The sequence below is a fragment of the Ursus maritimus genome, assembly GCF_017311325.1.
Source record: "Ursus maritimus isolate PB19 chromosome X unlocalized genomic scaffold, ASM1731132v1 scaffold_X1, whole genome shotgun sequence".
Classification (NCBI taxonomy): Eukaryota; Metazoa; Chordata; class Mammalia; order Carnivora; family Ursidae; genus Ursus; species Ursus maritimus.
The window spans coordinates 74,341,953-74,369,410 of record NW_024423319.1 but is presented as its reverse complement, the minus strand read 5'-3'; the positions used below and the strand labels follow the sequence as shown (position 1 = coordinate 74,369,410).

The 27,458-nt window shown below is 42.0% G+C and overlaps 1 protein-coding gene across 4 annotated transcripts in view; it reads left to right on the top strand.

Annotated features, from left to right (window-relative positions):
- Positions 1-27,458, top strand: part of HDAC8 (histone deacetylase 8) — a 219,738-nt gene that overhangs the window by 10,107 nt on the left and 182,173 nt on the right. Inside the window, exons 5-6 of one of the 4 annotated variants that reach the window (XR_005835018.1) lie at positions 4,233-4,337; positions 11,838-11,975. The exons of 2 other annotated variants lie outside the window; for them this stretch is intronic. Coding sequence is in view for 1 of the 2 variants with exons in the window: in XM_040631020.1 (XP_040486954.1) it covers positions 11,838-11,982 (145 nt within the window). In the remaining variant the exon portion in view is untranslated. Of the gene's footprint in view, positions 1-4,232; positions 4,338-11,837; positions 12,335-27,458 lie in introns of those variants that run through there. One more of the 4 variants, XM_040631020.1, reaches the window with a different exon arrangement.

The following is a 27,458-nucleotide window of genomic DNA, read 5'->3' as shown; positions in this document are numbered from 1 at the left end:
GCAGCAGAATGTTCAGAATGTTTAGGTAGTATACGGTAACATAGCCACTCGATGGGCTATTATGTAACCATTAACCAGCCGTAGTTAGGATAACTGTATAACAAAACAAAATGCACATTGTATAATGTTGGCTTTGTTTTTAAAGGGCAGGTAGCTACAACATTGCACATTCGCTCTGATCAGTCGTGTAAAGAATAGATGCTTATGAAAAACTCTTAGAAGGAAATACAACAAAATGACACCAGTGACTTTGTGAAGATGATGATACCGTGAGAGATATATAAGAATACACACACATACACATGGATCTTTCTGCTGTTTCCTATATTTTTCCCGTGCTTTCTCTTATGCATATTAGTTTTATCAGTAGAACTTTTTATGGTAAAAACTGCTTGGAACAAGGTGGGGAGCAGTTACAAGACAGACACAGTATGGTCAGTGTGTGCTGCAATTATGTGCAAGGTAGTGGAGTGTACAGAAGGAGAAGGAGTCTCCCTTCCCATCGGTGGGGCTAGAGAATTCCAAGTGGAGGGGATAATAAGCATGGCAGTGGAAAGTATGGGACATTTGGAGAATTACAAGTAGTTAAATGTGGCCAGAATGTGAGAGCAAATAGAGCAAGACCAGATTATAAAGGTTTTGTCAGCCGTGCTGAGGAGTTGGACTTTTTTTCTGGGACCAGTGGGGATTTACTGAAGCATTTGAGAGAAGGCGGCCATGTGCTGATTAGATCAGAGGGAACTGCGACTAGATAGGGAGGAGAGGGCCATTACTGCAGTTAGTCATTGAACAGACGTTTATTAAGCTCCTGCTGTGTGTCAGGCAATGAGGAAGCAAAGGATCGTACCGGAGGTTCTTATTATTTGAGGGCAGTTGGTAGCAGGCAGAAGACCACCAAGTGAATCCATTTAAAAAAGGGACTAAAAGTTTCGAGTAAATGACAGAGAGGGCAGGACTTGGTTAGCATACTAACTTGAATAACTAAAGCACTATGAAAATACGTTGATTTGGTCTCTTTTAATAAAATTGAATGCTACATAATTCTTCAGACAAAGAACGTATCAAGGACTGATTGTTTTTGTTTGGGCTTAATTTTTCTAACAAAATTGCACGATGTGTCAAGATGGTACCTTTTACTCTCTGTGAGATTTTTGCGGCATGATCATTAAGAGGGTTGATTCTGCCAAAATGTTCAAGGGCTTTTTCAGTTTTTTCTGAGGGCTTCTCCTTAATCATTTGGCATTCAGATCACTCTCTCTCTCTCGAACCATTTTTAAAATCATTATCCTTACCCTTATTTATATTTCTCTTCTTCAGTTCTAAACTGGTCTACAGATCCTTGCCAGTTTTTTGTGTTGCCTTCATGGTATCTTGCATCCTTTTTTGAGATTTGTAATTTCACTTTGTGATAGATTTTCAGTGAATTGCTCACTGATGTATCTGACAATCCATAAAAGACAAAGTAATTGAACAGATGGGTAGGGATAGGTGCTAGGGTTTAGAGGAGTAGGTTGTTTGAATGGGGGCTGATAGACGTGGTTGATTCATTAGCAAGTGCTTTCATGCTGTTGACAGCTTTGGTATCCCTAGGAAACCTCAAAACCTTGATGCTTCTGGGACTAAGATAATAAATTCTCGGTAATAAGAACTTCCTGTATCAGCAAAGGTCTAGTGCAGTGTTTTTCAAACTGAGAGTTGCAGCTCATTAATAGAACGTCATATCAATTCAGTGGGCTGCAGCCAGCATCTTTTGAAATCAAGGTGGATTTCACGAAACCTGTTCTAGTGTATGTGTATGTATTTGTGTGTCCTAGGCCACAGTGGAAAATGTCAAGTCACTGTAGAGTGGAATGACTGTGAACTTTGAAGTAAGACTCCAGTGCAGATCCAGGCTGTACCATGTGCTGGCCATGTAGATAACTTGGGGGTTATTCCAGAGACAGCATGTCCAGGGGCAGAGGGGCATGAAAGCTGAGGGAACTTCCAAGTCTGTAATTAAAGCTGGAACTCCTGTAGGTAACTGACTGGAAGTAAAGGGGAGGGGGAGGTATAAAGGATCCTTGTATGCCAAACTAGAGAGTTTGAACTTGATCCTTCAGATCAGTGGTTCTGACCTGTTTTGGTCACGGACCCTCTGAAAATCTGATGAAAGCTACATGTATACTGTCCCTAGAAAAGTGTACATATGCAGATATTTCCTTGTAACTTTAGAAAGTATAAGACTCTCTTAAAGCCCACGTGTGAATGGATGGATTCCTGGTTAAGAACCCTGGCTTTGGAGAGTGAGAAATCACTGAAGGAAGTTTAGGCCAGGAGGAAGTAACATGATCAGATTTGCATTTTAGGGATATGATTCTAGCAAGTCAGCAGATAAACTGATGGGGAGTGGGGGGAGGATGTCGATAGAGAAATCGATTAGGACTTTACTGTAATAATCTACCCAAAAGGAGGTGAAAACAGTGGTGAGGAGCATAGAAGAGAGAATAAATTCAAGAGCCGTTTAGTAGCTAGAATAGATAGGAATGGTAACCAAAGATAAGGAAGGAATGATCTAGATTTCTTGTGTAGATGACTGAGTCAATTGGGTTACCATTAACCAAGAAGAGTAAGGGATAAGAACTGATGTGCTTATGGAACATCTAATTCAACATGTCTGCTAGAGAACTGATAATGGGGTTCAGGCCAGGGCTTTCGAGCCTGTAATATGCATATGAAATACCTGGGCATCTTGATAAAATGCAGATCTGGTTCAGGAGGCCTGGGGTGAAACCTAAGCACCTGCATTTCTGACAAACTCCCCGATGATACTAAATGCTGCCAGTCTGTGAACCGTACTTGGGCTAGCAAGAAGCTGGAACTCAGAACTGTCTCCGCCGAACATACAGATCTGGGAATCAACAGCACGATAGGTGGTAATTAAAACCAAAAAAATTGGTAAAATCACCTGAGAAGCATCTATAGGATAATATGGAAAACAAAACAAATACTGTTTGTGGCGTTCATTGTGGAATGCCAATGCTTACAGGACAGGTAGAAGAAGAAAGGCCTACAAAGGAATCTTGAGAAGAAATGGTCAGAAGATAGGAAGACAATCAGAAAAGACTTATCACGGAAACGAAAGGTGAACCTTAAGAAGACCAGTTTGGATAGCAGCATCTGCCACCAGAGCAAAAAGCGATTCTTGGAGGGGGTGGGGAGAGGCAAAAAACTTAGATGTTACAGGGTGTGTGGCCCTCCAAAGGGTCACAGTGCATAAGCAGATGTTCAGTATATGGGATATGAAAATTGGGATATGAAATTTCATCTGGGATATGAAAATTGTGTAGAGTGGTCAGTTAGGAAAAGGTACCTAAAAAGGCTCCTTGGATTGGGAAATGATAATGAGCAAAAATGGTTGAGAAACAGTGCCGTAGAGGAGTAAAGTAAGATTTGTCAATAAGGAGGTTATGGTGAAGGAGACTTCAAAGGGCACAGAGGAGTGAGTGTGCTGGGGAGACAAGAATGTGAATGACAGTCCAGAAGGCCACAAGTGCCTTTGCAAAAGCAGAGCAGAGTAAAACAGCCTGCTGGATTTGGGGAACGACACGCAGCCCACTATTGTTGGAGGGTTACAGTGCAAAGTGGGTAATAGCAGAAGATGACGTAGGAAAGTAGGAAGTGGGTCATGAAAGGCTTCGCATGTATCTGAATCGCCGATTCGGCAGATGCGGTATCTAGTTCTCTCTCTGATCTTGATCAAGTAGGTTTAGCGTAGGGGGTCAGAACCTGCACTTTCAGACTCCAGGAGTGATTCTGCTGTGCTTCGAGAAACTCTGCGCTAGGAAATAGAGGGCCACTACAAAATCATACGAGGAAGTACCATGGTTAGATGTGTGTTTTAGAAAACCAACAGACTATAGTCCTGGAGGACGGATTGATGGAGGTGAAGACTGCAGGTAGGGAGACTGTACAGGGGTCCCGGCAGTCCCGATGACAAGTGATAAGGACCTGAACTAAGGCAGAGCAGTGAGACTGGGGCATGGTGAATGGCGGCGGCTGACTTGAGGCAGCTTTAAGAGATAAAATTGAGTATCAGTGATGAGTAGATACAGGTAGAGAGAAAAAATGAGGACGATCGGTCAAGTTTCTGGCGTGTTTTGAGCAGAGTCCCAAAGAAGATAGGACTTGATAACAATAGCCAGCGTGTGTTGAGCTATGTGCTAGAAGCTCCCTTACATGCCTTGTTCTTACAGATCCTCACATTTCTCGTGTATTCTCGAATTAAGACGTGGATATTGTTAGTTGCTCTCTTTTACACGCGGGAGTACAGAGAAGTTAAACAACTTTGCCCGAGCTTGGTAAGTGATGACGTTGCAATTCAAACCCAGGCAGTCTGACTCATCAACCTTGTATACCTCAGTAAATCAAGAGTAGGAGTTGGTGTGCAGCAAGGGTCATCCCCAGGGAAACCAGATACTCAGACTTGGAGATGGAGGTGGAAGCTAGAAATAGACACAGATGTGTTGCCAGTATATGAAGTGGTGGTGCAAACCATGACAATGGACACAATTACCGAGGGAAGAGGCAGAGAGTTAGAAAAAGAAAGGAGAGCCGAGAGCCCCAGGAAACACCAGCTTGTAATGGGCCAGAGCAAGAAGAGGCCCCAGTGAATTCAGCTGAAAAGCAACAAGCAGGGCTAGCCGGATGATCAAAATAGAAAGGGACCACAGAATCCGCAGGGAGCAGAAGAGTTTCAGGAAGAAAAGAGCTCTTAGTAGTGTCACACGCTATGGAGGAGTCAATCCAGAGAGGTACTAAAGTGTCCATCGTATTTGGCGAGTAACGTAGGCATTAATGATTTTGGTAAGATAACTTCCCGGAGAGTGAGGGGAATGCAAACTGTTGAGGGGTAAGTAAGAACTAAGGAAATGGGCAGGAAAGGAACATAAATGGTCCAAAGTTTGAATAGGAAGAAAGGAGAGAGGAGGGCAATGGCCAAGGGAAAGTAAGGCTTGAGGGGTGGCTTGTTGGATTTGTTCTCAAAGATTTAAGAGCATTTCTGGGCTGAAAGGGAAATCTTGGATGTACGAGAAGGTTTAAGAAATGGAGCAAAGTCTCAAAGGAGGCAGGAGAAGATGGGGTGAGTGGTTTTGGGAGGAGGAGAACCACCGCTTCTAAACCAGAGCAAAAGAAATGAAGGAAGGCATAACAGATGAGTGTGGGGGTTGCCTACTAGAGAACTGAGGGAGCACCTGCCCGGTGACCTCTACTTTCTCTGTTAAAATGCACTTGCCCTCTTCTGTCACTTGCTCACAGGCTGCTTCGAATCCTTTGATTCTGCTTTTTGTAGTCAGTCCCTTAGGAAGTCATCTTGTCCCATCCAGATTCCCTCAAATGGGTCTCACCCTATCCATGTAAACATGTGCTAGGAGATATTAAAACCCAACACAGAACAGTGACTCCTAACCTCCAGAATTTGCCGAGAGATATCTGATTTGTCCACTTCGACTGGCTATTCCTCATTCTGGCCTCTTCTGGTGTCTCCTACCCTATTTGGCTCTGCATCTCAGCTCCCAGTATTTTCCTTTATCTCGTTCCGATAATCCACTTAAAACCTGCATCCCTCACTCAACCATGCACTTCTTCCTTCCACAATTCTATTATTTGCCCTCTCATCCCATGACATTTCTGCCTACCACCTGGCAACAAGGATCTATGCCGGCCGGGCCCCCTCTGCTCCGCTTCCCTGCTCCAAGAGGGAGAGAGATGTCCTCGAATGTTGTTGGTTTCTGGTACTTCCACCTGGGGGCAGTAAATGGCAGAGCCATAAAACTGCCTTGTGTCTTGGCAAGCTCTACGAGAAACATGTAGAACCAGAACTAGACCTCTAGCCATTAGTCATCACGCACCTGGAATTTCGATCACAGCTACTAGAGCTACATTACCAAGAGCTCCAGTTCCTTACGCATGAAGTGAGAGACAGTGAATTGCATTACGGTTCCAGTTCCCCAAAGGGCTGTACGAACACGATAACCTGTTAACCGAGCAGCCAGCCTCCCTCCTGTATCTGCACTACCCCCCCTCCAGCCTTGACAAACAGAGACCTACATGAAAACGGAGGCCTGGATTCTCTTTAGACCCGTTCAGTGCTGCAGCCTGCAGAACAGACAAGCCTTACCACAGTAGCCCAGACCATTCTATCGGTACATGTCCAGCCTGTAAGGCACCAGCCCTTCCATCAGAAACCTGCCCAGCCAGGCAGCAAAGTAGGAACCAGCTAAGACATGCTTTGTCCCTATGGCATCCCCACCCCTAGCCTCCAGGGAATGAGGTGTGTTTCTATACTTCCTACCGAACTGGGGAAGACAGTATATCACACTGGTTCGGTGTTGCCCAAGGAATCCCAGCTCCATCAGTTATTAGCTATAAAACCTCTGTGCCTCAGTGTCCTCATTTGTCAAGTGGAGACAATAATAGTATCTACCTTATAGGGTTATAAGGGTTCAATCTAATAATTGCATTACAGAGCTTAGCCAAGAGCCTGGCACGTGGTGTCTGCTAAAAGTCACTTATATCTAGACTGGGTTATACTCAGGGGGTCCTCAGTAGCCTCTCAGAAAAGTCCCTGGTCCAGCAAGTTCCCACTACCTGTCCAGCTGAAGTCAGCCCTAGTACTGTTTAGCACCCTCTGCACTCAGGTTTCCCTTTGCCAATAAGCTGCTCCCGGCTGAGAGTGGACTATTCACTATTGCCTTTAAGACCCATGACCTTTGCTTTGTCAGAGTTTTACTGCCAGCATTCCCTATACCCCTACCCTGCCAAACGTCACATAGAATTCCCCGTTCAACTAACCCTTCACACTGCTACGTCCAACCCAGTCCCATAAGGCAAATGAAGATACTCTCTTCTAAGAGACAGAGAGACTGCTTCTCAGCGGCAAATTGGGCGGTAGTGCCGACACCCCAGGACTTTCCTTACTACCAAAGGAGTGGATGCTCTCAGTCTAAAATCAAGGCCTTCTATAAAATAAAAACGTTGGACAGCAACTTGCAGCAGTTTCATCAGATCCCCCATTTCTTCTGCATTGGCCTTGAGACTCTTTCTGAAAATAAAACGCAGGGAATGCTTCTTGTCACGATGATACCATCCTCAGTGCAGTGACCATTCAAAATCCTTTCCACTACCCTAGGACTTCCTAATTTAGTTCCATGAGGTTCTGGCATCCACAGAGCTATCTGTACCTGAGGGGCACCAACAGCCTCATCTAGGTCAAGAAAGGTAATGTGTGGGAAAGTCCTGTGCGGCGCTCCTGCCTTCTTCAAGCAAATGAGATCACACAGCACCTCACAGTATAGTTATTTACCTGGGCAATAGTTTGATAAATGTATTCAATGTTGTAGCTCACAGAATCTCTGAGCTACGTGGCAATGGAATGGTTACAGTAGCGCTGTCTCCAGGCCAAGCCCCAAAGTGTGAAAGTGGTGTTTCTGACAGAGTTTACATAGTGCTGGGTAAGATGTAAGCCTTTCTAGAAATGAAGTCCCCTAGGCTGATTGAAGACCTCAGCCATCCCTTGATACCACGAGCAATTCATGTACTGCCTCTGCGTCTTCACTCTCCCAGTGTCCTTTCTCCTTGAGACAAAGGAATTTGGTCCCGAGACACAAAAATGACCTTCCCTTGTCTGAAGGCCTTCTACCCCCAGCCTTGGCCTGTACCGTTGTCTAATGCCTTCAGCATCCAGGTACGAGGGCATGGATAGGAGGGTGATGGGTTGGAGTCGTTGTCCTGTTGCAGGAGGACCTGGGTATTTTGATCTCTGCCCCTGCACCCACATCTCCAGGAAGCTGGCCCTAACCAAGGTCAGCTACCCCAAGTGGGAATGAGAGCCCGTAGTGATCAAGGCCACTCTGAAGATAAGGAGACACGTCCTTTAAGAAGGACAGGCAGTTTGGGATCATGACCACAAAGCATTATATCCCAGAGTAGCCAGCTAGGGCAGACTTGTAAACTCAACCAGTACCCAGGTGAAATAGACCCCTCCCAGAGTTCCCATCCCATTTCAGAATTCAGAATATCGACAGGGTTCCAGCCTGAGAATGTCACAGCTATTCACCCCGGCCACAGCATAGTGAGCAGGCAGATGCATGTGCGAGACAGAAAGATCCAGGCCCATTCTGGGGCGGCCCAGAGGTTTATGTTGTTCCCAGGTGCCTCATTCTATTAGGGTCAGGGTTTGCCTGTGCTCATGGGTACCACTCCAAAAGGCCAACACAGCCCGCTCAAACTTTACATATTATAATCTCATGGATTTTGTTTCATACTGTGATCTGCAGACCACCTGCATCTTAATCCTAAAATGAAGATTCCTGAGTCAGACCCTCCAGGGGCAGAGCCCAAGAATGTTCATTTTTTACCAGTGTCTCCCAAGGTGATTCTTCTGCAAAGCACAGTTTGAGAACTCCTGGTCTAAAGGTTTTTCTAGTTGCCACATTCTGACCTAACTACTAGTATACCTCTATAAGTACTACAGCTGAGGCAAAAACAGACCAAGGTAGCCTTCAGGCTCTTGGGACACTGTCCCACGGGACTTCTGTGTAGACCTTTCATCCTCTCATATCTGTAACATCTTCTTACTAGCTGCAGGTCCCTCTTTCCCTGTTACCTCAGTTCACATCAGCCATTGCTGCCCATGCTTCTAAAATGTCTTCCACTTTCATAGGCTCCATGGCCATCTGCTCCCCAACCACAGCCCCCCATTCATACACTAGTTTGGGAGAGTGCCATGCACAACCTCCTCCACGTTTGCCTCTCCACCATACCACTACCAGCAGACAACCTGCCAGGCCATGTGGATCAACCAGTCTGGCAGGGGTGGGGGCCAGCACTCCTGCTATACCTCCAACATGTAATACAATTGGCCCTCTGGCCCAACCTCCTCCTCAGAATTCACTTCTAACTCACTACACCCCTCTGTCCAGACCTCTTCCCTTCATGGCATTACTTGTTCCCAGCCTACTGTTGCCCTAGAACCACTGACAGCTCTGAACCTGGTCAATACCCAGTGTAGCCGCCCAAGTATCGACCAGCCAAGGCCACGTTCAGTTAGCCTTCACCCTACAACATGGCACGGAGGTTAAGAGCAGGGCCTCTGAAGTCACACTGCCTGGATTTGAATGCCAGCACTACCACTTTCTGTGTGATCTCAAACAACTTGCTGAAGCTCTCTGTCCCTTGATTTCCTCACCTGTGAAATGGAGCTAATAATAGTACTTCCCACACAAAGCAGTTGTATTACATGAAGTAATGTGTGTAAAGCACACAGAATAATGTCTGGCACAGAGAAAAAGCGTCTGCTGTCGAGCAGTGTAGGAATTACACTAACTGGATCATTCAGGGGTGAGACACCAGTTAGATTTCCTTTTGGCACAGCCCTATCTGCCCATGCTAAACATTGGAGGACTCTTACCTTGATGAAACTTTGAAGTGAAACTTAGTCTTCTGCCCGTAGACCTTTGTGCCCTTCCTACTTCACGATCACCCATCCAGTCTTTTGCTACTGCCTGATGCACTTGTCTGCCCTGCACCCTGAAATTAGCCTCAGCAACCTAAGCCTGAGACCAATTGCATCGTGCAGGAGGTGCCAGCTTTCCAGCAACATCATGATTGGCCCACTGCCTGATTCACTGGAAGGCTGTTGCTCAGGAAATAGTTGGGAGGACCACCCAGAGGCACCTTGATCTTATAATCCTATTGGAGGCATGCTTTCCCAGCTCAGCCTCAGCATTCTCTCTTAAATGTAACTTCGGTGTTTGCTTTCAGGTCCAGGTACCAGGACTGCGCGTAAATTACAGTCTTATACCCTGCCCTTTACTTCCACCTCCACCTCCTGATCCCAGATCAGTGGGACCCTTCTAGCCAGTCTCATTAATAAAAAGGTCAGACTGTTATGCTCAGAGCCCAGGAAACAGATCTTATAAGTATGAACAATGTGACAGGGGGTGTAAAAAGGAAGAAAAACACTGAGAGCGATTTTAGAGGCATGACTGGCAGAACTTGGTGTTGAATTGGCTGTTGGGGGTAAGGAGAAAGAACAAAAGATTGCATCGGGGGGCGCCTGGGTGGCTCAGTCGTTAAGCGTCTGCCTTCGGCTCAGGGCGTTATCCCGGCGTTATGGGATCGAGCCCCACGTCAGGCTCCTCTGCTATGAGCCTGCTTCTTCCTCTCCCACTCCCCCTGCTTGTGTTCCCTCTGTCGCTGGCTGTCTCTCTCTGTCAAATAAATAAATAAAATCTTAAAAAAAAAAAAAAAGATTGCATCGGATCCCTGTTTCACTCGGAGTAAAAGCCGGAGTCCCTACCATGGCCTGCAGAGCCCTGCACCTTCCTCCCTTTCCCTCCTTCTCCCTGTAGAACTACTGTTTTCTTTTCTTGCTGTTCTCTGGCCCCTGGACTTCTCATGTCCCTTGAACCTACCAGGAGTGTTCCCACCTCTAGACCTTTTGCCTTGCTGTTCCTACTGCCTGAAATACTCTTCCCCCAGCTAATGCCCCTTCACCTCCTTCAAGTGTTTGCTGAATAATTACCGTCTCATTAAGGCTCCCTGACCATGTTTTAAGATTCACGTTGCCAAAAAAGTTTCCCATTGCCCTTTCCCTGTTTGATTGTTCTCCATACTGTTAATCATCAAAAAATTATTTAATTCACTTCTTGTTTATTTTATGTCTTACTTTCACTCCCACGAGAATATAAACTTTATAGGAGGTAGGGTTTTTTTTTAAATAATAGTTTTTTATTATGTTAGTCACCATACAGTACATCCTTAGTTGGGATTTTTTATCTGTGTTGTTCATTACTATAGCTCCACTGCCTAGAACTCTACTTGGCACACAGTAAACCCTCAATAAAATTTTGTTGTGTGAATGATCAAGTGTGCAAGTTGGAATGGATGGGCAAGAGAGAGAAGTGGGAAACATTGATTACATTGATCCCCAACCATTTGGGGGAGTGTCCCTCATAGTACTACCAACTGACTTATTGAATATCAAAATGTTTGGAAAATAAAAAATAAAGTTATTAAGTTGGAAAGAGGGCCTATCAAGGTAGGCCCTCAATAAATATTTGTTGAATGAATCAATGATATCTTAACAGCTTTTATGAAATGATCAGAACCAGGAGAGAGAGAGAGTTAGAGAGAAGTCATGGAGGGAGAGAGGAGATTCCATACTTCAGTGAGAAGTTCAAGTGCTCACAAAGTCGAATAAACAGTCAATATGTCAGAGTTCCAGCATGTTGAATATGGGCAAACTGTGGGCTGTTATATAAGCTCTGCATTTTAACCAAGTAACCACTAGAGGGCGTGCAAGGTTAAATCAAGAATGCTTTCCGCTTGATGAAATTCTATTTAACGTCATCCACGTTTCTATTTATTGATCTGATGTTCATATAAACTGTTTCATCAGTTCCAAGTGTTCTCCTGAACTAATTTTTTCCATCAGCGCAGTATCTGTCTCATAATCGTTCTTCAATAAATATGTATAATTTGAAGGAAAGAATGAAAATTTAGAATAAAGAGATTTTCACCTTGAAATTTGTATTCGACTAATTAGCTGTGGTCAGTATTTCCATTAAGAAACTATCCTTCAGAATTCATAACCTGGCTGATAAATATAGAATCCATGGTTCTTGGTGCTTAAAGAATCCTTAGGCAAGAGAAAGGCAAGAGTCTGACTTGGCATTTGTGTGCTTTGTATGTGTGAACGATAGTGTTAGATAACAGTGCACGTTGTAGTGCCTGAGCTAGGAGTCACTGATGGCCCTGGCTGCCTCTGCTCTGATACCAGCTCGTCCCTCTTTCAGGAGAAGCTGGCAGCCGGTGAAGGATCCTGGTTACCTGGGCTGGCTTGCCCACCCCCTACCCTCCAGAGTCTTTAGCTGGAATTTTGCAAATGGAGAGCTCACTGCTTTTGAAACCTGCTGCCCACAGCATGTTTGGGTGCTGTAGGGTTGTGTGAGATGAAGAAAGTTAAACAGGCTTTGCTAATCATCTTAATTATCAATTGTTGCCGTTGAAATTCTCCGAAGGGACTTTGGGTGACTGGATTTGCAGCTTTCTGAGCTGGATAACCTTGTCCTGTTGACAGCTGATAAGCTGATGTCTCTGAGCGCCCTTGATTCAGGCCCATGAACTGGGCCCTCAGTATTAGGTATTTTTCATTGGTGGATTCATTTCAAAAGAGCCTGAGAAATATAACACATTTTTAAGAAACTTTTAAGGTTCGTTTTAGATTTACAGAAAAAATTAGCAATGGCGTAATGTTCCCATGTACCCCACACCCAATTTCCGCCATTATTAACATCTTACGTGGATATGATATATTTGCTATAATTAATGAACCAATACTGATACATTATTATTAACTACAATTCACAGTTTACTCAGATTTCCTTAGTTTTTGCCTCATGTCCTTTGCTGTCCTAGAAGCCCATCCAGCATACCACATTACGTTTAGTTGTCACGTTTCTTAGGCTTCTCCAAGCTGTGACGTGACACTTTCTCAGATTTTCCTTATTTTGATAACCTTGACGTTTTGAGAGGTTCTGGTCATAATATTTGGTATTATGTGTCTTTCAGTCTACTTTATGTATTTTAATGTGTTTTTCAGTCTATTGAATGGACTCATTTCAAATAGTCTGAGAAATACAATCCATCTTTATTCCCAGCACCGAGTTTCGTAATCCAAACAGTTCCTGAAGCTGGTCCTTGCTAGAGGAGGGCAAGTGTCTATAGCACTGGTGAATTTTTCTAATACGACGTACACTCAGAGTCCACCTTTTTATTTACTGTCCATAGTTACTAAATCCATGCTGGTATCATCTTGTCTCAGGAAACTTAAATGGAAATTGAAGGTGCAAATTTGCAGCATGTGTCTACAACTAATTGGTCTTAATTTTTTTGTAACATTTGAACTAGAGTGAGAGACTTCCTTTGCAGTTTTGCTGTTTAAATATAAGCAACAAGAGTTCTGTGGAGGAGAAGAGAAAGGAACATTGGGTAGGGCCACATATCGTTCTACAGCTTTACCTTAATTTAATTTTCTACCCCAACCTAGTCTTTAATATAAACTGTATTATCACCAGGATAAGACTCAGCTTTCTTTCTCTTTTCGCATATTTTCAAATATTTAATACAACTACCCACACAGATTCTTACACAATGATACCACTAAATTTAGTTGGAATGCTAGTAAGCTACATTTACTTCCTCGCTGATCTTTGCTAGAATTCAGTGGATTTTTCTTCTGCAAATCTTTCCTTTTCATGCCTTTTATGAACTGTCTTTGGAATTTAGTAAAACTGGCTCTTTAAACTCTTCTGGAGACTGGGGGCAAATCAAGGTAAGGTGTAAGTTGAAAGGAGCAAAAATCACTAATTTTGCCTGATGTACTTTAATACAACAGTAATAATAAATCATACAAGGTAGATTGAGTCAAGTGGTAATTAATTAAGGACTTTATGCCAGACAACTAATAAAACCTTTCTACAAGGTTTACAGATCCCCCTAGGAAGTATCTTCAAGGTTATTAAGCTCTTACTAATGTCCTGACCAGGAATCCCTATTTGTGAACTTCCTTTAAGAAAGATATATATCCATAAAGTAGGTACCTTAATTAACTTTAGAGACTTCTGTTTGCCCTTCAGAACTTATTCATATAAACAATCTCAACACTTACTAAAAATCTCTCAGAAATGCATGCTAATTATAAGAAACGTAGTATAAATGATTGGAATTCAAGCCATTCGCATGAAATAAAATTGATTACTGGAGGTAATGGTACAAATTATGAAATTTTTAAAACTGTTCAGGTAAATAAGGGGCCTTTCCACCTTATTAGATGGCAACTTTGGAATAGGCTCGATGTTGAATGCAGGTCATGGAGACTGAATAATTTATCTGTTAGTACTCAAGTGCATTTCTGTTTCTGATGAAAGTTGGTTTTCTTCCAGGCAATACCAGTGGCTAGTTAGCTCAAGCAGTTTGAATACAATGTTAATAAGGCTAGGGCCTTGACTTTTGTCTTTGTACAAAGGCAGTTAGTTTTTGCTGATTCCAGTGCTATTGGCTGCACCATTTACCTTGGCCAGCCATCTCTTCAAAAGCCTATACTTGGGGCACCTGGGTGGCACAGCGGTTAAGCATCTGCCTTCGGCTCAGGGCGTGATCCCGGCGTTCTGGGATCGAGCCCCGCATCAGGCTCTTCCGCTATGAGCCTGCTTCTTCCTCTCCCACTCCCCCTGCTTGTGTTCCCTCTCTCGCTGGCTGTCTCTCTCTCTGTCGAATAAATAAATAAAATCTTTAAAAAAAAAAAAGCCTATACTCAGTCACAGGGGAGGCCAAGGTAGGAGATGCAGATTGATAAGTGTAAATTGTTCCCACCTTCAAAAAAGCAGCCCCAAACCCCCTTTCTCTCAGTGAGGGGTCAATTGCATCATTTCCACTGGTTTGCCTTACCGTGTTGTTACGAGTACCCTAAGATGTAGAACTATGTCCATTGCCTTCTTTGTTTTATATTCTATTAGCTCAGGAAAGTTCTTCATTCCATTGAGCACCAGACTGTGGGGTATATTTTTGGAAGCAAGTGTAGGTGTACCAGAGCCAAAAAAGGTTGGGAACAACTGTAGACAAACTGATCTCACTGTTCTTAGAGCTGCCAGCTCTAGGCACAGAGCCCTTAAAGTGGACTATAAATGTAGAGTATGTGGTTGAAAGAAAATCCATTATGTGGGACTAATTTCTGGTTTCCCACAATCAGGTGCGTGTATTTTGTGTGCGTGTTTTATGTGGCGAGAAGCAGGTGTGCACAAAGCTGATTTATTTAGCACTATTAAATTAGAATTGGGGTCTTAATGAGAGAAAAATTGTGAATTGGATAATTAGGATAGCTTGTACTTTGACCTTTTTTTGGTAAATGCCTTTATTTAAATTCATCATGCTAATATTCCTGTGAAGGAGATGCATAAGCTAGGAACTTTTTGCTAAGTCCAAAAACTGAAGCAGAGAGAACCTAGGTCTCCTGGTTCCTACCCCAGTTACTATCACTGGAACATGTAAGCCTCTAAGACAACTTGCTGGACATAACTCTGAAATCAAATTACAGAGGGATTTCTGGTTTTCCATTCTCCCTCTTTGATAGAGGAAACAATGGCCTTATAAATAAACACAGAAACTCTTGATCTGTAAAAGTTATTGAGCCAGTTCTCACAAAAGACAGCAACATGAACTGACTGCAGGAATAGTAAACAGGGTGTGAGGAAAGGGAGCCCACAGAAGACATCATGACAAGGTTTGGACATGAGGCATGGAAACATCTGATTATGTCATATGTTAACCAGTGATAAGCTATAATGGCCCAAGCTAGGACCTGTTAGCTCATTTTTCCTTCCCTAGATCATTATATCCAGCAGAGAGGCAAAGAAAGCTAATGCGTTCTAATAGTGATTTCAGCACTGTCTTAAAGATTAAGTACAGGTATGCTCCAATTTAAGAAAACCGGTAAATTTTTTTAAAAAATGCACACTGCCAAATGCATAGATATAGGAGTTGAATGGAGAATTCATTTTCTAGAAGGAGTCTTCGCTATGACAGGATTCACCTATGGAGTTCCTTAAATCAAATTCTCTAGTGAATTCAAGATTTGATTTGCAGAGTGAATTAGCACATGACTTTTTAAGAATGTGTCTGCTGTAAGGTTCATCTTAGGATGACTATTTGAAAAAATATATATATCTTTATCTGTATCTATATATTTACAGTACATAGTCTGTGTACCAACATAAAGAGTAGATTTCAAAGAATTTTATTTGCCTGATTTTTTGTAGCACCGCATGACCTGTGTTGATTTGCATATAGGCCAAAGCCTAAAAGCAGGATTATGAGTGCTGTCTAGAGAGAGTAAGAGACGTTAGAATTAGATGCAGAAGAGATATTAAAAGGAAAGAACTCTGAAAATTTTGACCATTTCTAATTTCTGGGAAAGCCATCTTGCTTTCTATCTCTGGTATACCTCTCACCTCTGACCAATTAGTTGAAACTTTCTCTCCTGCCAATCTCCTATAACCATTGTAGCTCTTGAACATAATAGCAATTATCCATAAGGGCACACATAGAATCATTTAATGGAGCAACAACAATAGAAGCACCAAGAGCACATTCTCAGGAGGCTTAAGAGGTTTGATCAGCAAATACTGAAAATAAGGGCGGACATGCCTTATTTGAAAGTAAGAGTGTAACTTGGTAAGCACAACTCTGGGTCATCAAGGCTGCGGGCTCAGGTGGGGGTGCTCTTTAATGCCAAGGATACGGCTAGAAAAACTGTCCTCGTCCGAAAGTCCTAACAACCATGAAAATGTAGCAAAGTTTCAACAATTGCAGCTCTATAGAAAATGGTGGGCAGAATGATAAAAACACATTTCAGAACTTCTAGCTAATTATACTTAAACACCCAAAATATATGAAGGAAATAAATTTCTAAAGGGCATCTTCCCACATCGGGAAAAGCATCAGCTACTTTCTTCATCCTTCTGTGTAATAATGAGCATATATCGAGCTCTGGAGCTACCATCCCTAGCTCTACCAGGACAGGCCCCTTGGAAATATGCGTTTCAAGAATGACAACTTCTCTCCATTTCTTTAGATCTTCTTTAACTTCTCTCAGCAGTATTTTACAGTTTTCAGTATACAAGTCTTGTGCTGCTTTTGTTAAATTCATTCCTAGGTGTTTATTCTTATTGACACTATAATGTGCAAGTAGAATTTTCTTAATTTCATTTCTGGATTGTTCATTGCTATGGTAGAGAAGTATAACTGACTTTTATATTTTGATCTGATACCCTACAATCTTATTAAACTCTTATTGCTTCTAACAGGTTTTTAGTAAAATCCTTGAGATTTTCTATATACAAGATAATGTCACACTAGCCTCATAAGATAAGATGGAAAGTGTTCCCTCTGCTTCTATTTTCTGGAAGACATTATAGATAATTGGTATTTCTTATTCCTTATGCTTTTGGTAGAATTCACCAGTGAAATCGTCTGGGCCTGGGCTTTTTCTGCAGAAATTAACACGATGATCCTAAAATTCATATGGAATTGCAAGGGACCCCAAATAACCAAAACAATCCTAAAAAATGAGAACGAAAAGGGCTCGCACTTCCGAATGTTGAAACTTACTATAGGGCCGCAGTAATCAAAACAGTCTGTAACTGGCATAAGGAAAGGCATACAGATCAATGGAATAGAATTGAGAGTTCAGAAATAAACCCATACATCCATGGTCAATTGATTTTTGACAAGGATACCAAGACCATTCAATGGTGAAAGATTAGCCTCTTCAGTGAGTGGTTCTGGGATAACCGGGTATCCACATGCAAAAGAAAGAATGGAGTTGGACCTTTATCTCATACCATGTATAAAAATTAACTCAAAATAGATCAAGGACCTAAATGTAAGAGATAAACCTCTTGAAAGAAAACTTAGGAGTAAATCCTTGTGATCTTTGATTAGGCAGTAGCTTCTTAAGATGGAACACCAAAAGCACAAGTGACAAAAGAAAAAATGAATTGGACTTCATCAAAATTAAAAACAATTGTGCTGCAAGTAATATCTTCAAGTAAGTGGAAGGACAGCCCATTGAATGTAAGAACATATTTTAAAGTCCTATATCTGATAAAGACCTTGTATCCAGAATATATGTAAAACTCCTACAACTTAGCAATAAAAAGAACAATAACCCAATAGAAAAATATCCAAAGGATTTGAGTAGACATTTCTGGAAAGAAGATAGACAAATGGCCAGTAAAGACATTAAAAGATATTCAGTATTATTAGTCATTAGGGAAATGCAAAGCAACTCTGCAGTCAGATACCACTTCATACCCACTAGATGGCTGTCATTTAAAAAAAATGGACAATAGCAAATATTCAAGAAGATATGGAGAGATTGGGACCCTTATACATTGCTGATGGGAATATAAAATGGTACAGTCGCTTCAGAAAACAGTTTGGCAGTTCTACATAGTTAAACATAGAGTTAAAAAAAATATGATCCAGAACTTCTATTCCTAGGCATATATCCGAGAGATTGGAAAATATATGTCCACACAAAAATTTGTATGCTAATGTTCATTGCAGCATTATTCACTATAGCCAAAAGATAGGAAAAAAACAAACGTCCATTAACTGATGAATGCAAAATGTGCTATACCCATACAATGGGATATTGTTTGACAATAAAAAGGAAGGAAGTACTGAGGTAGGCTACAACGTGGATGAACCTCGAAAACATTATGCTAAGTTAAAGAAGATAGTCACAATGACCACATAGTGTATATTCCATTTGTATGAAATTTCCAGAGTAGATACATCTATAGAGACCGAACATAGATTAGTGGTTGCCAGGGCCCAGGAGCTCTCAGGAAAAATGAGGTGTAGTGACTGCTAATGAGCACAGGTTTTCTTTTAAAGGTGAGAAGTATGTTCTAAAATTGATTGTGGTGATGGAAACACACAACTCTGTGAACGTTACTAAAAGCCATTGAATTGTACTCCTTAAATATGCGAATTGTATGGCATGTGATTTATAGCTCATTAAAGCTGTTTTTTAAAGGAGGAAGAGAAAAATAATAATAATAAGCACAATTCTGGGTGAAGATAAGTCAGACTGAGGAGGAGAAATACCATGTGATTTCACCCATGTGGAATCTAAAAAAACAAAACAAACAAAAAGCAGAATCAGACCCATAAATACAGAGAATAAACTGATGGTTGCCAGAGGGGAGGCGAGTGGGGGCATTGGGCAAAAAAAGTGAACAGGAGAGGGAGATACAGGCTCCCAGTTACGGAATGAATAAGTCATGGGAATAAAAGGCACAGCATAGGGAACACAGTCTATTGTAATCGTGTCGTACAGCGACGGATGATAGCTACACTGATGGTGAGCGTAGCATAACGTATAGGGAAGCTGGATCACTATGTTGTAACCTGAAACTAATGTAACTTTGTGATACCTACATACAAATCAAAAAATTTCATAAGCATAAAAAGCTAAAACAATTTTTTAAAAAGGAAATTCTGGGTCTTAAAATATAGATACTCATTTTAGTGATCAGAAAAGAATTTTTTCCTGACTAATCAACACTCTGTTTTTGTATTCAGTGGAAGGAAAGGATAGGGAAACAGGAATTAACTCTGGGACCCCTCCAAACTTACCCTTTTCAGAAAGATTCTGATTATTGTTTTATTTCTTTAAATAATACGGATTTTATATAGTGATTTCACAGTAAAACATCCTCTTTACAGAGCAAATTTTCTATTGGGGGGTGCTTTTCACGTGAAGTAGAAATCGGATCCATTGGTTACCCTTCACATATAAAATACAAGTCCCAGACACTCGCCAGGATGGCTTTAAAAGCCTGACTTTAGCCTGTGTTTCTAGCCTCATCACCTGTCACTCCCTGCTCTAACCAATTCATTTCACAGTTGTCTATGACTTCCCAAGTGCTCTCTCTGTCTAGAATGCCCTAAACACCTCTTCTCTTCCTGGAAAAATACTACTCCTTCAAGGCACAGCTTAATTTTCACCTTCCTAGAGTTCTTCCTGACTCTCATAGACAGAATTAATTGCTCTTGCCTTTAATTGTATTTGTTTTTGCCTCTAGCATATTGTGTTATAATATGTTAGTTTAGCAGTCTTTGTCAGCCAAGCCTTCAATAACAAAAACCAAGTGTTTACTTCTGTATCCAGTGAATGTACCAGGTATATGCCTGGCCCACTGTAAGGTGACAATCGATGTGACTGATAGATGGATGGATGGACAGACAGACCGATAGATATCTGATATCTAATTGAGTCAGCTAGCTGGTTGGGGTCTAGAAAAAGGAAGCATAAGATTTTGCTTCTCCCCCTACCCAGCTTCTTGATTGTCAGTAATAAGTATTTCCTGAGTCCCTGTGGAATGTCTAGCATCATGACAAATCCAAAAATATGTTATATATAAACCATGGTCCCTGCCTTTAAGGATCTTCTGTAATTAAAGAGGTAGCATCAGACGTTTGATATAACTAGAAGATAACAGAAAATAACATATCATTGAGAGCTCAGTAATTTAAAGCAGATTATAATTGCTATCAGAATTCAGTGAAAAAGAAACTTGTTTCTATCTGCAGGTGGTAAGGCCACATGGCAAACATAGCATTTCAGACAACAGGAGGGCCCTAGAAGTGACCCCCGAGTAGAGTTCCGAAGCGTCACAGGAGGCTAACAGCTACCAGCACCATGGTGGGCAAGCAGTAAACTGTGTAAATAATCCCCAAGCCAGGGAAAAGTGAGCCGCGGCTCCTTGGAGCATTTGTAAAGCTTTTTAGGCTCTCTTCCACTGAAGGGAATCTCTATATCTTTACCTCTTTTATGGAACTTTTTTTTTAATCCACTTATTGGGTTGCCTGGGCGGCTCAGTCAGTTAAGCATCTGCCTTCGGCTCAGGTCGTGATCCCAGAATCCTGGGTTCAAGTCCCACATCAGGCTCCCTGCTCAGCAGGGAGTCTCCCCCTCCCCCTGTTCCTGTTCGAAGGCACTCTCTCTTTCTCAAATAGATAAATAAATAAACAATCTTAAAAAGTGGTTTTAAAAATTCACTTATTCACAAATATTTATTGAGTGCTGTATTAGTTTCCTGTTGCTGCTATAATGGGACCACAAATTTAGTGGCTTTAAACAACAGGAATTTATTCTCTCACAGTTCTGGAAGCCAAAAGTCTGAAATGAAACTTACGGGACTAAAATCAAGGTATCAGCAGGGCTACGCTCAGCAGGGCTACACTCTCTCTAGAGGCTCTAAGGGAAAATCTGTTTCCTTGCCTTTTCCAGTATTCGAAGCTATATTCTTTGCTCGTGGCCCCTTCCTCCAACTTTAAAGCCAGCAGCATAGCTTTTCTCTGTGACTGCTTGCATTGTGTGACCTTCTTTTCTGTGTCAAATCCCCCCTGCTTCCCTCTTCTAAGGACTACTTATGATTACATTAAGGACACACCCAGATAATCCAGGATAATCTCCCCATCTCAAGAGCCTTAATTTAATCATATCTGCAAAGTCTCTTTTGCCATAAAATGTGTCATTCACAAGTTCTGAGGATTAAGACATGGACATCTTCGGGGGCTACTGTTCAGCCTTTCATGAGCATCTACTAAATAGCAGGCACCGTGCTGGGCATTTTATATCTCTGCTACACTTAACGGTATTCAGAGCTTCTCTTTCCTACTGTCAATTCCTGGAAGAGAGGTCCACGTTGCTTTCTCTTTCACAGTGCTTAGCATGTGGCCTTAATATATATAATAGATACCCAGTAAATAATTAATGATATGAGCCACACCCTGTCACATAGTAGAATTTAAGTTAACTTCATTCACAAAATATGTATTCAGTCAGAGGAGAAGGGTCTTTGATATCTGGATAGTCAGATGCAATCCAGGAAATAGTCGTTGAGCTCCTACTGCGTGCCAGATAGCTTGCTAGTTATTAAAGATAAGGACGGAAGTAAGGTAGTCCTGCCCCTGAGGAGAAGTAGTGAGCAGCTGTGTGCCTAGGCTGGCTAAGAAAGGTCTGATTGGTGGAAAAGCCGTGTCCCCATCTATGGGCACTTCTTAGGGGCACAGGTTAATGGATGAGCCATCTAGAAGGAGCCCCAAGGGTCATCTAGCACCACCACCACCATCACCTCCACCCATCACCCCACCTTCACGTTCCTATCTGCTGTTGAGATTCCCTCCCTGATATCACTGCCTAGCATTTTTCAACTTCTGATTGTACACCTCTTGTCACAGGGAGGTCACTTTCCCCAGCGGCAGCCCATTTGATCTTCAAGCCATTCTAAAAAGTTAACAAAATTCTTTCTTCTGTTGAGCTGAAATAATGCCACTGCTCTTCCTAGCCATTCTGCCTCCTGCAGCCACACAAAACAATGTACTTCTCAGTCTGGAAGAGCCATTCAGAAATTTCTAGAGGCGCCCCTAATTCTGTCCTCAAGGAGCTCCCAATCTAGCAGGGAAGCAGTCGTGTGCGCAATGTGACAAGTATTCCAGGAGAAGGAGCTGAGAGTGGAGACCAACCAGCTACACATAGGGCTGTTAAGAGGTCAGGAAGGTGGTATTTGAGCTTGGCCTCATTCAGTCAGCCAGGATTAATTGAGTACCTACTGCACATCAGGGATTCTGCTGGATGCCAGGGATATAATAGCGACCTAGGAATTTACCAGGCAGAATATACCAGGCAGGGGCGCCTGGGTGGCACAGTGGTTAAGCGTCTGCCTTCGGCTCAGGGCGTTATGGGATCGAGCCCCACATCAGGCTCTTCTGCTAGGCGCCTGCTTCTTCCTCTCCCACTCCCCCTGCTTGTGTTCCCTCTCTCGCTGGCTGTCTCTATCTCTGTTGAATAAATAAATAAAATCTTTAAAAAAAAAAAAGAATATACCAGGCAAAGGGCTCAGCATTTGCAAAATCAAGAAGACGTTCACTTATTCAAGCATTTGTTTTGGTTGTTGGGTTTTTATTGTGTTTGAGGCAAAGATGGTAGGCGCTGGAGATACAGTGGTAAGCCACACTGACACTGTCCCTGACTTCAAGAAGCTTGTAGTCAACTGGCATACACCGACAAGTAAACTAATATTCTGGCATAACGTGATTAGTGACTCTAATAGGCACAGAGCACTAGGGAAGCACATAAAGACCCTAAGGTCAGTAAGGGTGTGGGGAGATACTGTGTTCAGAGCAGGATTTTTTTTTTTTTAATATTGAGGCTGTTGCGATGCCTGAGCTGAGTCTTCAAGGGCAAAAAATTAGAAGCCAGGCAGATGCAGGGGAGAAGGATAAGGAGAAGGGCGCTGAACATGTGAAGGTAGGAAGGCATGAGAGAATAACAATTGTGACAAGACTTGTCAAGAGTTCGCTATGGCTGTGGCAGAAAGTTTGTATGGGCCAGTGGCAGGAGATGAGGCTGGAAAATTAGATGAGGCCAGATCCTTAAGGACCTTGTGTACTGTACTAAAGTGTTTGGACTTTATCCTGAAGGCAGTAGGGAGCCAGAAAAGATCATTAACCAGGGAAGTGACACAATCAGATTTTTCTTTGACAAAAATAACTCTGGCCACAGGGTGGAGGATTAAATCCAAGGGGTGAGACTAGAGGCAGGAAGACTGGCTAGAAGTCTGGTGCAGTCAGCCAGGGCAGTGATAATGAGGGCAGTGGCAGAGGAAACAGGAAGGGGGGCCCAAAGGGAGGATTTATGAAGTAAAATTATCAGGGAGAGGAAGACAGAATAATAAAAACTGACACTAAGGTTGCCAGTTTGAAAAAATGATGATAGGAATACAGGAGGAAGAGTACATTTCAGGGGGTGATGATGAGTTGTTAGTCATGGGGTTTTGGGGGTACCTAAGAGATAGAAAGATGTTTAGTAAGCAGTTAATTATCCAAGTCCGGAATGCAGTAGTGTCTGGGCGTAAACTAGAATGGCATGTGAAAATAACAGTTCTTAATTCAACAAATATTTATTGAGTGCCTCTATGTGTTATACCAGAGGAGATTCCTGGGGTTACAAAGATGAGTAAGATGGTCTCTGCCCCCCAAGAGTCCCACCTCGTCAGGAAAACAGAAGTAGAAGCAAGCAATGATAAAGCAATGTGGAAGCACAGCAATCGAGGTCTACACAGGATGTTGTTAGAGGAACACTGATGAGAAGTACTTAACCTGAGGGAGAAGAGGGAAGGCCTTCTAAATTAAGTGCTATTATCTCAGCTAAATCTTGAAGAAATAAGAGCTAACCATGTTTAAAAAAGAGAGAGAAAGAGAGAGAGATAAGGACATTCCAGGCAAAGGGGACAGCAAAAGAAAAGTCGGGGAGGCAGGAACAAAAATATGGTGCATGCATTTCAGTATCGGTAGAGCACAGAATACAAAGGTGAAATTAGAGTGTGTAAGGGGATGGGTCGTAGAAGGTTTTATGTGCCATGTTCAGATAGTTTGGACTATAAACAAGGAAGAGCCCCTGAAGGTTTCAAGAAAAATGACATGGTCGGAGCTGCATACAAGCGGATCATTCTGATGGTTGTGTTTCCCTCTTCTAGAATACAAGCTCCATAAGGATAAGGATTTTGTCTCAGTGCCTAGAACAAAGAGCATCTAGTAGGCACTCATAGATATTTGTTGAACAAGGGAATTAGCATAGGGGATCGAGGTGAGGGGCCAAGACTAAAGGCAGGGAAATTGTGGCAATAATCCAGAGTGTAAATAATGAAGGCCTGACCTAAGATTGGCAGTGGGAGGTGCAAAGAAGGCGCTGGAGTCAAGAACTATGGACCAAGCTTTGGTCTGGTTAGGCAGTGATACCTGCATGAATTTATCCTCCTTTCAATTTAACATACTGACATTCTGCTATGTCCTAGATACTGCTAGATCTAAGAGACACAAAGAAAAGTAAGATCTGTGCCATGCTTTTAGGAAGCTCTCAGTTTCATGGGTTAGACAGACCAATCTAGGAAAGATAGATCCAGTATAATGTATATATTATGTACTGGTTCTACAGTAGAGTTCTGAACTGCCGGGGGCACCATGTGGAAACGACTAATCCATATAGGGAAAGACTTCATCGTAGTGACATTTGAGCTGGTTGTCAGATGTGGAAAAGGGAATTGCCAGGCGGAACAGGGGAGTATGGCATTCTGGGGTGAAGAATCATGTGCAGGTACATGGAATTGTGAAGGGGCTTGGTCAGATTCCAGGACCAGTGAGAAGTTGGGTGTGGCTCTGCCACAGGGATAGCGAATAGCTTTTATGTCATGTGCTAACTCCATTTGATTGATAGTAGCTACCAATCAAAGATATCACCACCTACCTAGACAAAAGCTAGAAACACGGGCCTCAAGTCATCTCTACATCCTACTCATTCTACCTCCAAAATGCTTTTTGACTCCAACCCCTTCTTAGTACCTCCCACTGCGAATCTCATGACAGGCCTTCCTTAAAGGGCTGTGTTAAGAAAGATTCTGAAGCCTTTTCGGAGCTTAATGGGAAAGAATGATGTGATCAATTAGCAATGTCTGCCATGGGTATGAAAGTAAGGAATGGCAGTATAGTCACATCGCTGAGCATGGAGTATGAGGTCAGGAATGGCAGGAACTGGTGCATTACAGTCCAGTTTCGAGAATGTTGAGATTGAAGTACTTATGGGCTGGAGGTGTCCAGTCGATAAGCAGATCAAGAGCTCAGAAGATAGGTCAGTGATGAAGATGTAGAGTTTTGGAATTATCTACATATACGTCAGAAGTAGATAAACTTTTTCTGTAATGGTCCAGATAGTAAATATTTTCAACTTTGCAGGTCATGAGGTCTCTATCCATACATATTTAACTTCGCTCTTGTCGCTTCAGAGCAGCCATAGACAGTATTTAATGAATGGGCATGGCTGTGTTCTAATAAAACTTTATTAACAAAAACACATGAGGCTGTATTTGGCCTGTGCTGTAGTTTGACAACCTCTAATGTTGACAGGACATAGCATACCATCATGGGATGTAATAGAGGATAGTTGGCACCAGACAAAACTTGAGTTCGGTCCCAGCTCTCTACCTACTAACTTTGTGACTTTGGACAAGCCAGTTAAACTTTTCCTGACTCTATTTCCCCTTCTGCAAGATGGAGCTTCATGCTAGTGCCTGCCTTACATGCTTCCTGTGAGGAGTAGCTGAGCTATTCCATATAAGCAGTAATTACAGTACCTCGAACTCAATAAATGTTTGCAATGATTAATATCACTATTACTATTGGGATCGTTCATGTTGTTAGAGATTTTAATTAAGATCATAGGAGCGCATAAGCTCACTGGGGAAAAGTGGGAAGAACAGAGGAGAAGAGGGCATCAACATTTACGGGGCAAACGGGGAGAAACCAGAGAAAGAACTGGCAACATTATAGGAGAGGACCCAGAAAGAAGTATAGTTGACCCTTGAACAACATGGAGGTTAAGGGCGCTCACCCTCTGCACAATCAAATATCTGCATATAATGGGGTTTTTTTTAGTATATTTGACACACAACGTTACATTAGTTTCAGGTGTCGCATATAACTTTTGACTTCCCCAACACTTAACTACTAATAGCCAGCTGTTGACCAGAAGCCTTTACGTATAATACAGTCAATTAACACATATTTTGTGTGTTTGCATTTTATACTGTATTCTTACAATAAAATAAGCTAGAGAAAAGAAAATGTTACTAAGAAAACCATAAGGAAGAGAAAATATATTTATAATACTACACTATATTTATTTTTAAAATTTGCATATAAGTGGACCCACACAGTTCAAACCCGTGCTGTTCAAGGGTCAAGTGTAATATACAGGAATCTAAGGAAGGAAACTGTTTTAAGGAAAGGGCAAAAAGCAAAAGTCTTCCATATTAGAAAAATGGGAAAAGGCCATGAAAAGGCAGTTATCAAAAGACATACAAATGGCAAATAAAGATTTATTATAAAAAGATGTTCATTTTCACTGATAATCAAGGACATGAACAAAAAATCATGTGTTTTTGTTGCTTATCTGTGAGACTGGCAAAGGTTTAAAAGATTAACAGTGTTACCGAGGCTGTAGGGAAACAGGTACTCTCCTGTACTTACTGGTGGGAATGTAAATTTTGGGGGGCTTTACAGAGGAGAGTTAAGCAGTATGTATCAAAATGAAAAATAAGCATATCTTATGAGACAGTCTTATGAGACGGTCTTCTGAGAATTTACCCCAAAGGAGATAGAAAATTATACAAACGCATTTTAAAAATACATGTAACGATGTTGGTCTCAGCATCATGATAGCAAAAACAACCTAAAATGCTCAACAATAAAATAGTTATGGCCGATGCACACAACGGAATACTACATAGCCATTAAAAATTATGACATAGCTCTATACTTTATTGATATGGAAAGATGTCCGTGGCACATTATGGAAGGTTATAAAGCAGCGATGTAATATTTTCTCCATTAAATAAGACTTTGCTTCCTAAGAAAGAGTGTTTTTGGTTTTTTTTCTTGGTAGTGAGAAAAGGTCAGGTCATTGCACTTTTTGTTAAAGTTTGAATAGTTGAATATATTTTACTGAACATGTGTCATTTTATAGAAACAGTAATGAGTAATATGCTGGCAACCCAGATCTCTGAAAAAATAAAGCCCTAAATTTGTAGCGTTTGCTAAATTTGATGGTATAAATATTCTCAAGGGCTTGCGAAATTCCTGAATATTAAATGATCAGCACTTACTAGCTGGCTTTGACACACACCACCGGCACTGAGCCACCCAGGCACCCCTAAAAAGAAGTGCTTTTTACATTATCCATATTATACTAGGCCTCATCTATAATTCCCCTTCTTTCTCTGTCTCTCTCT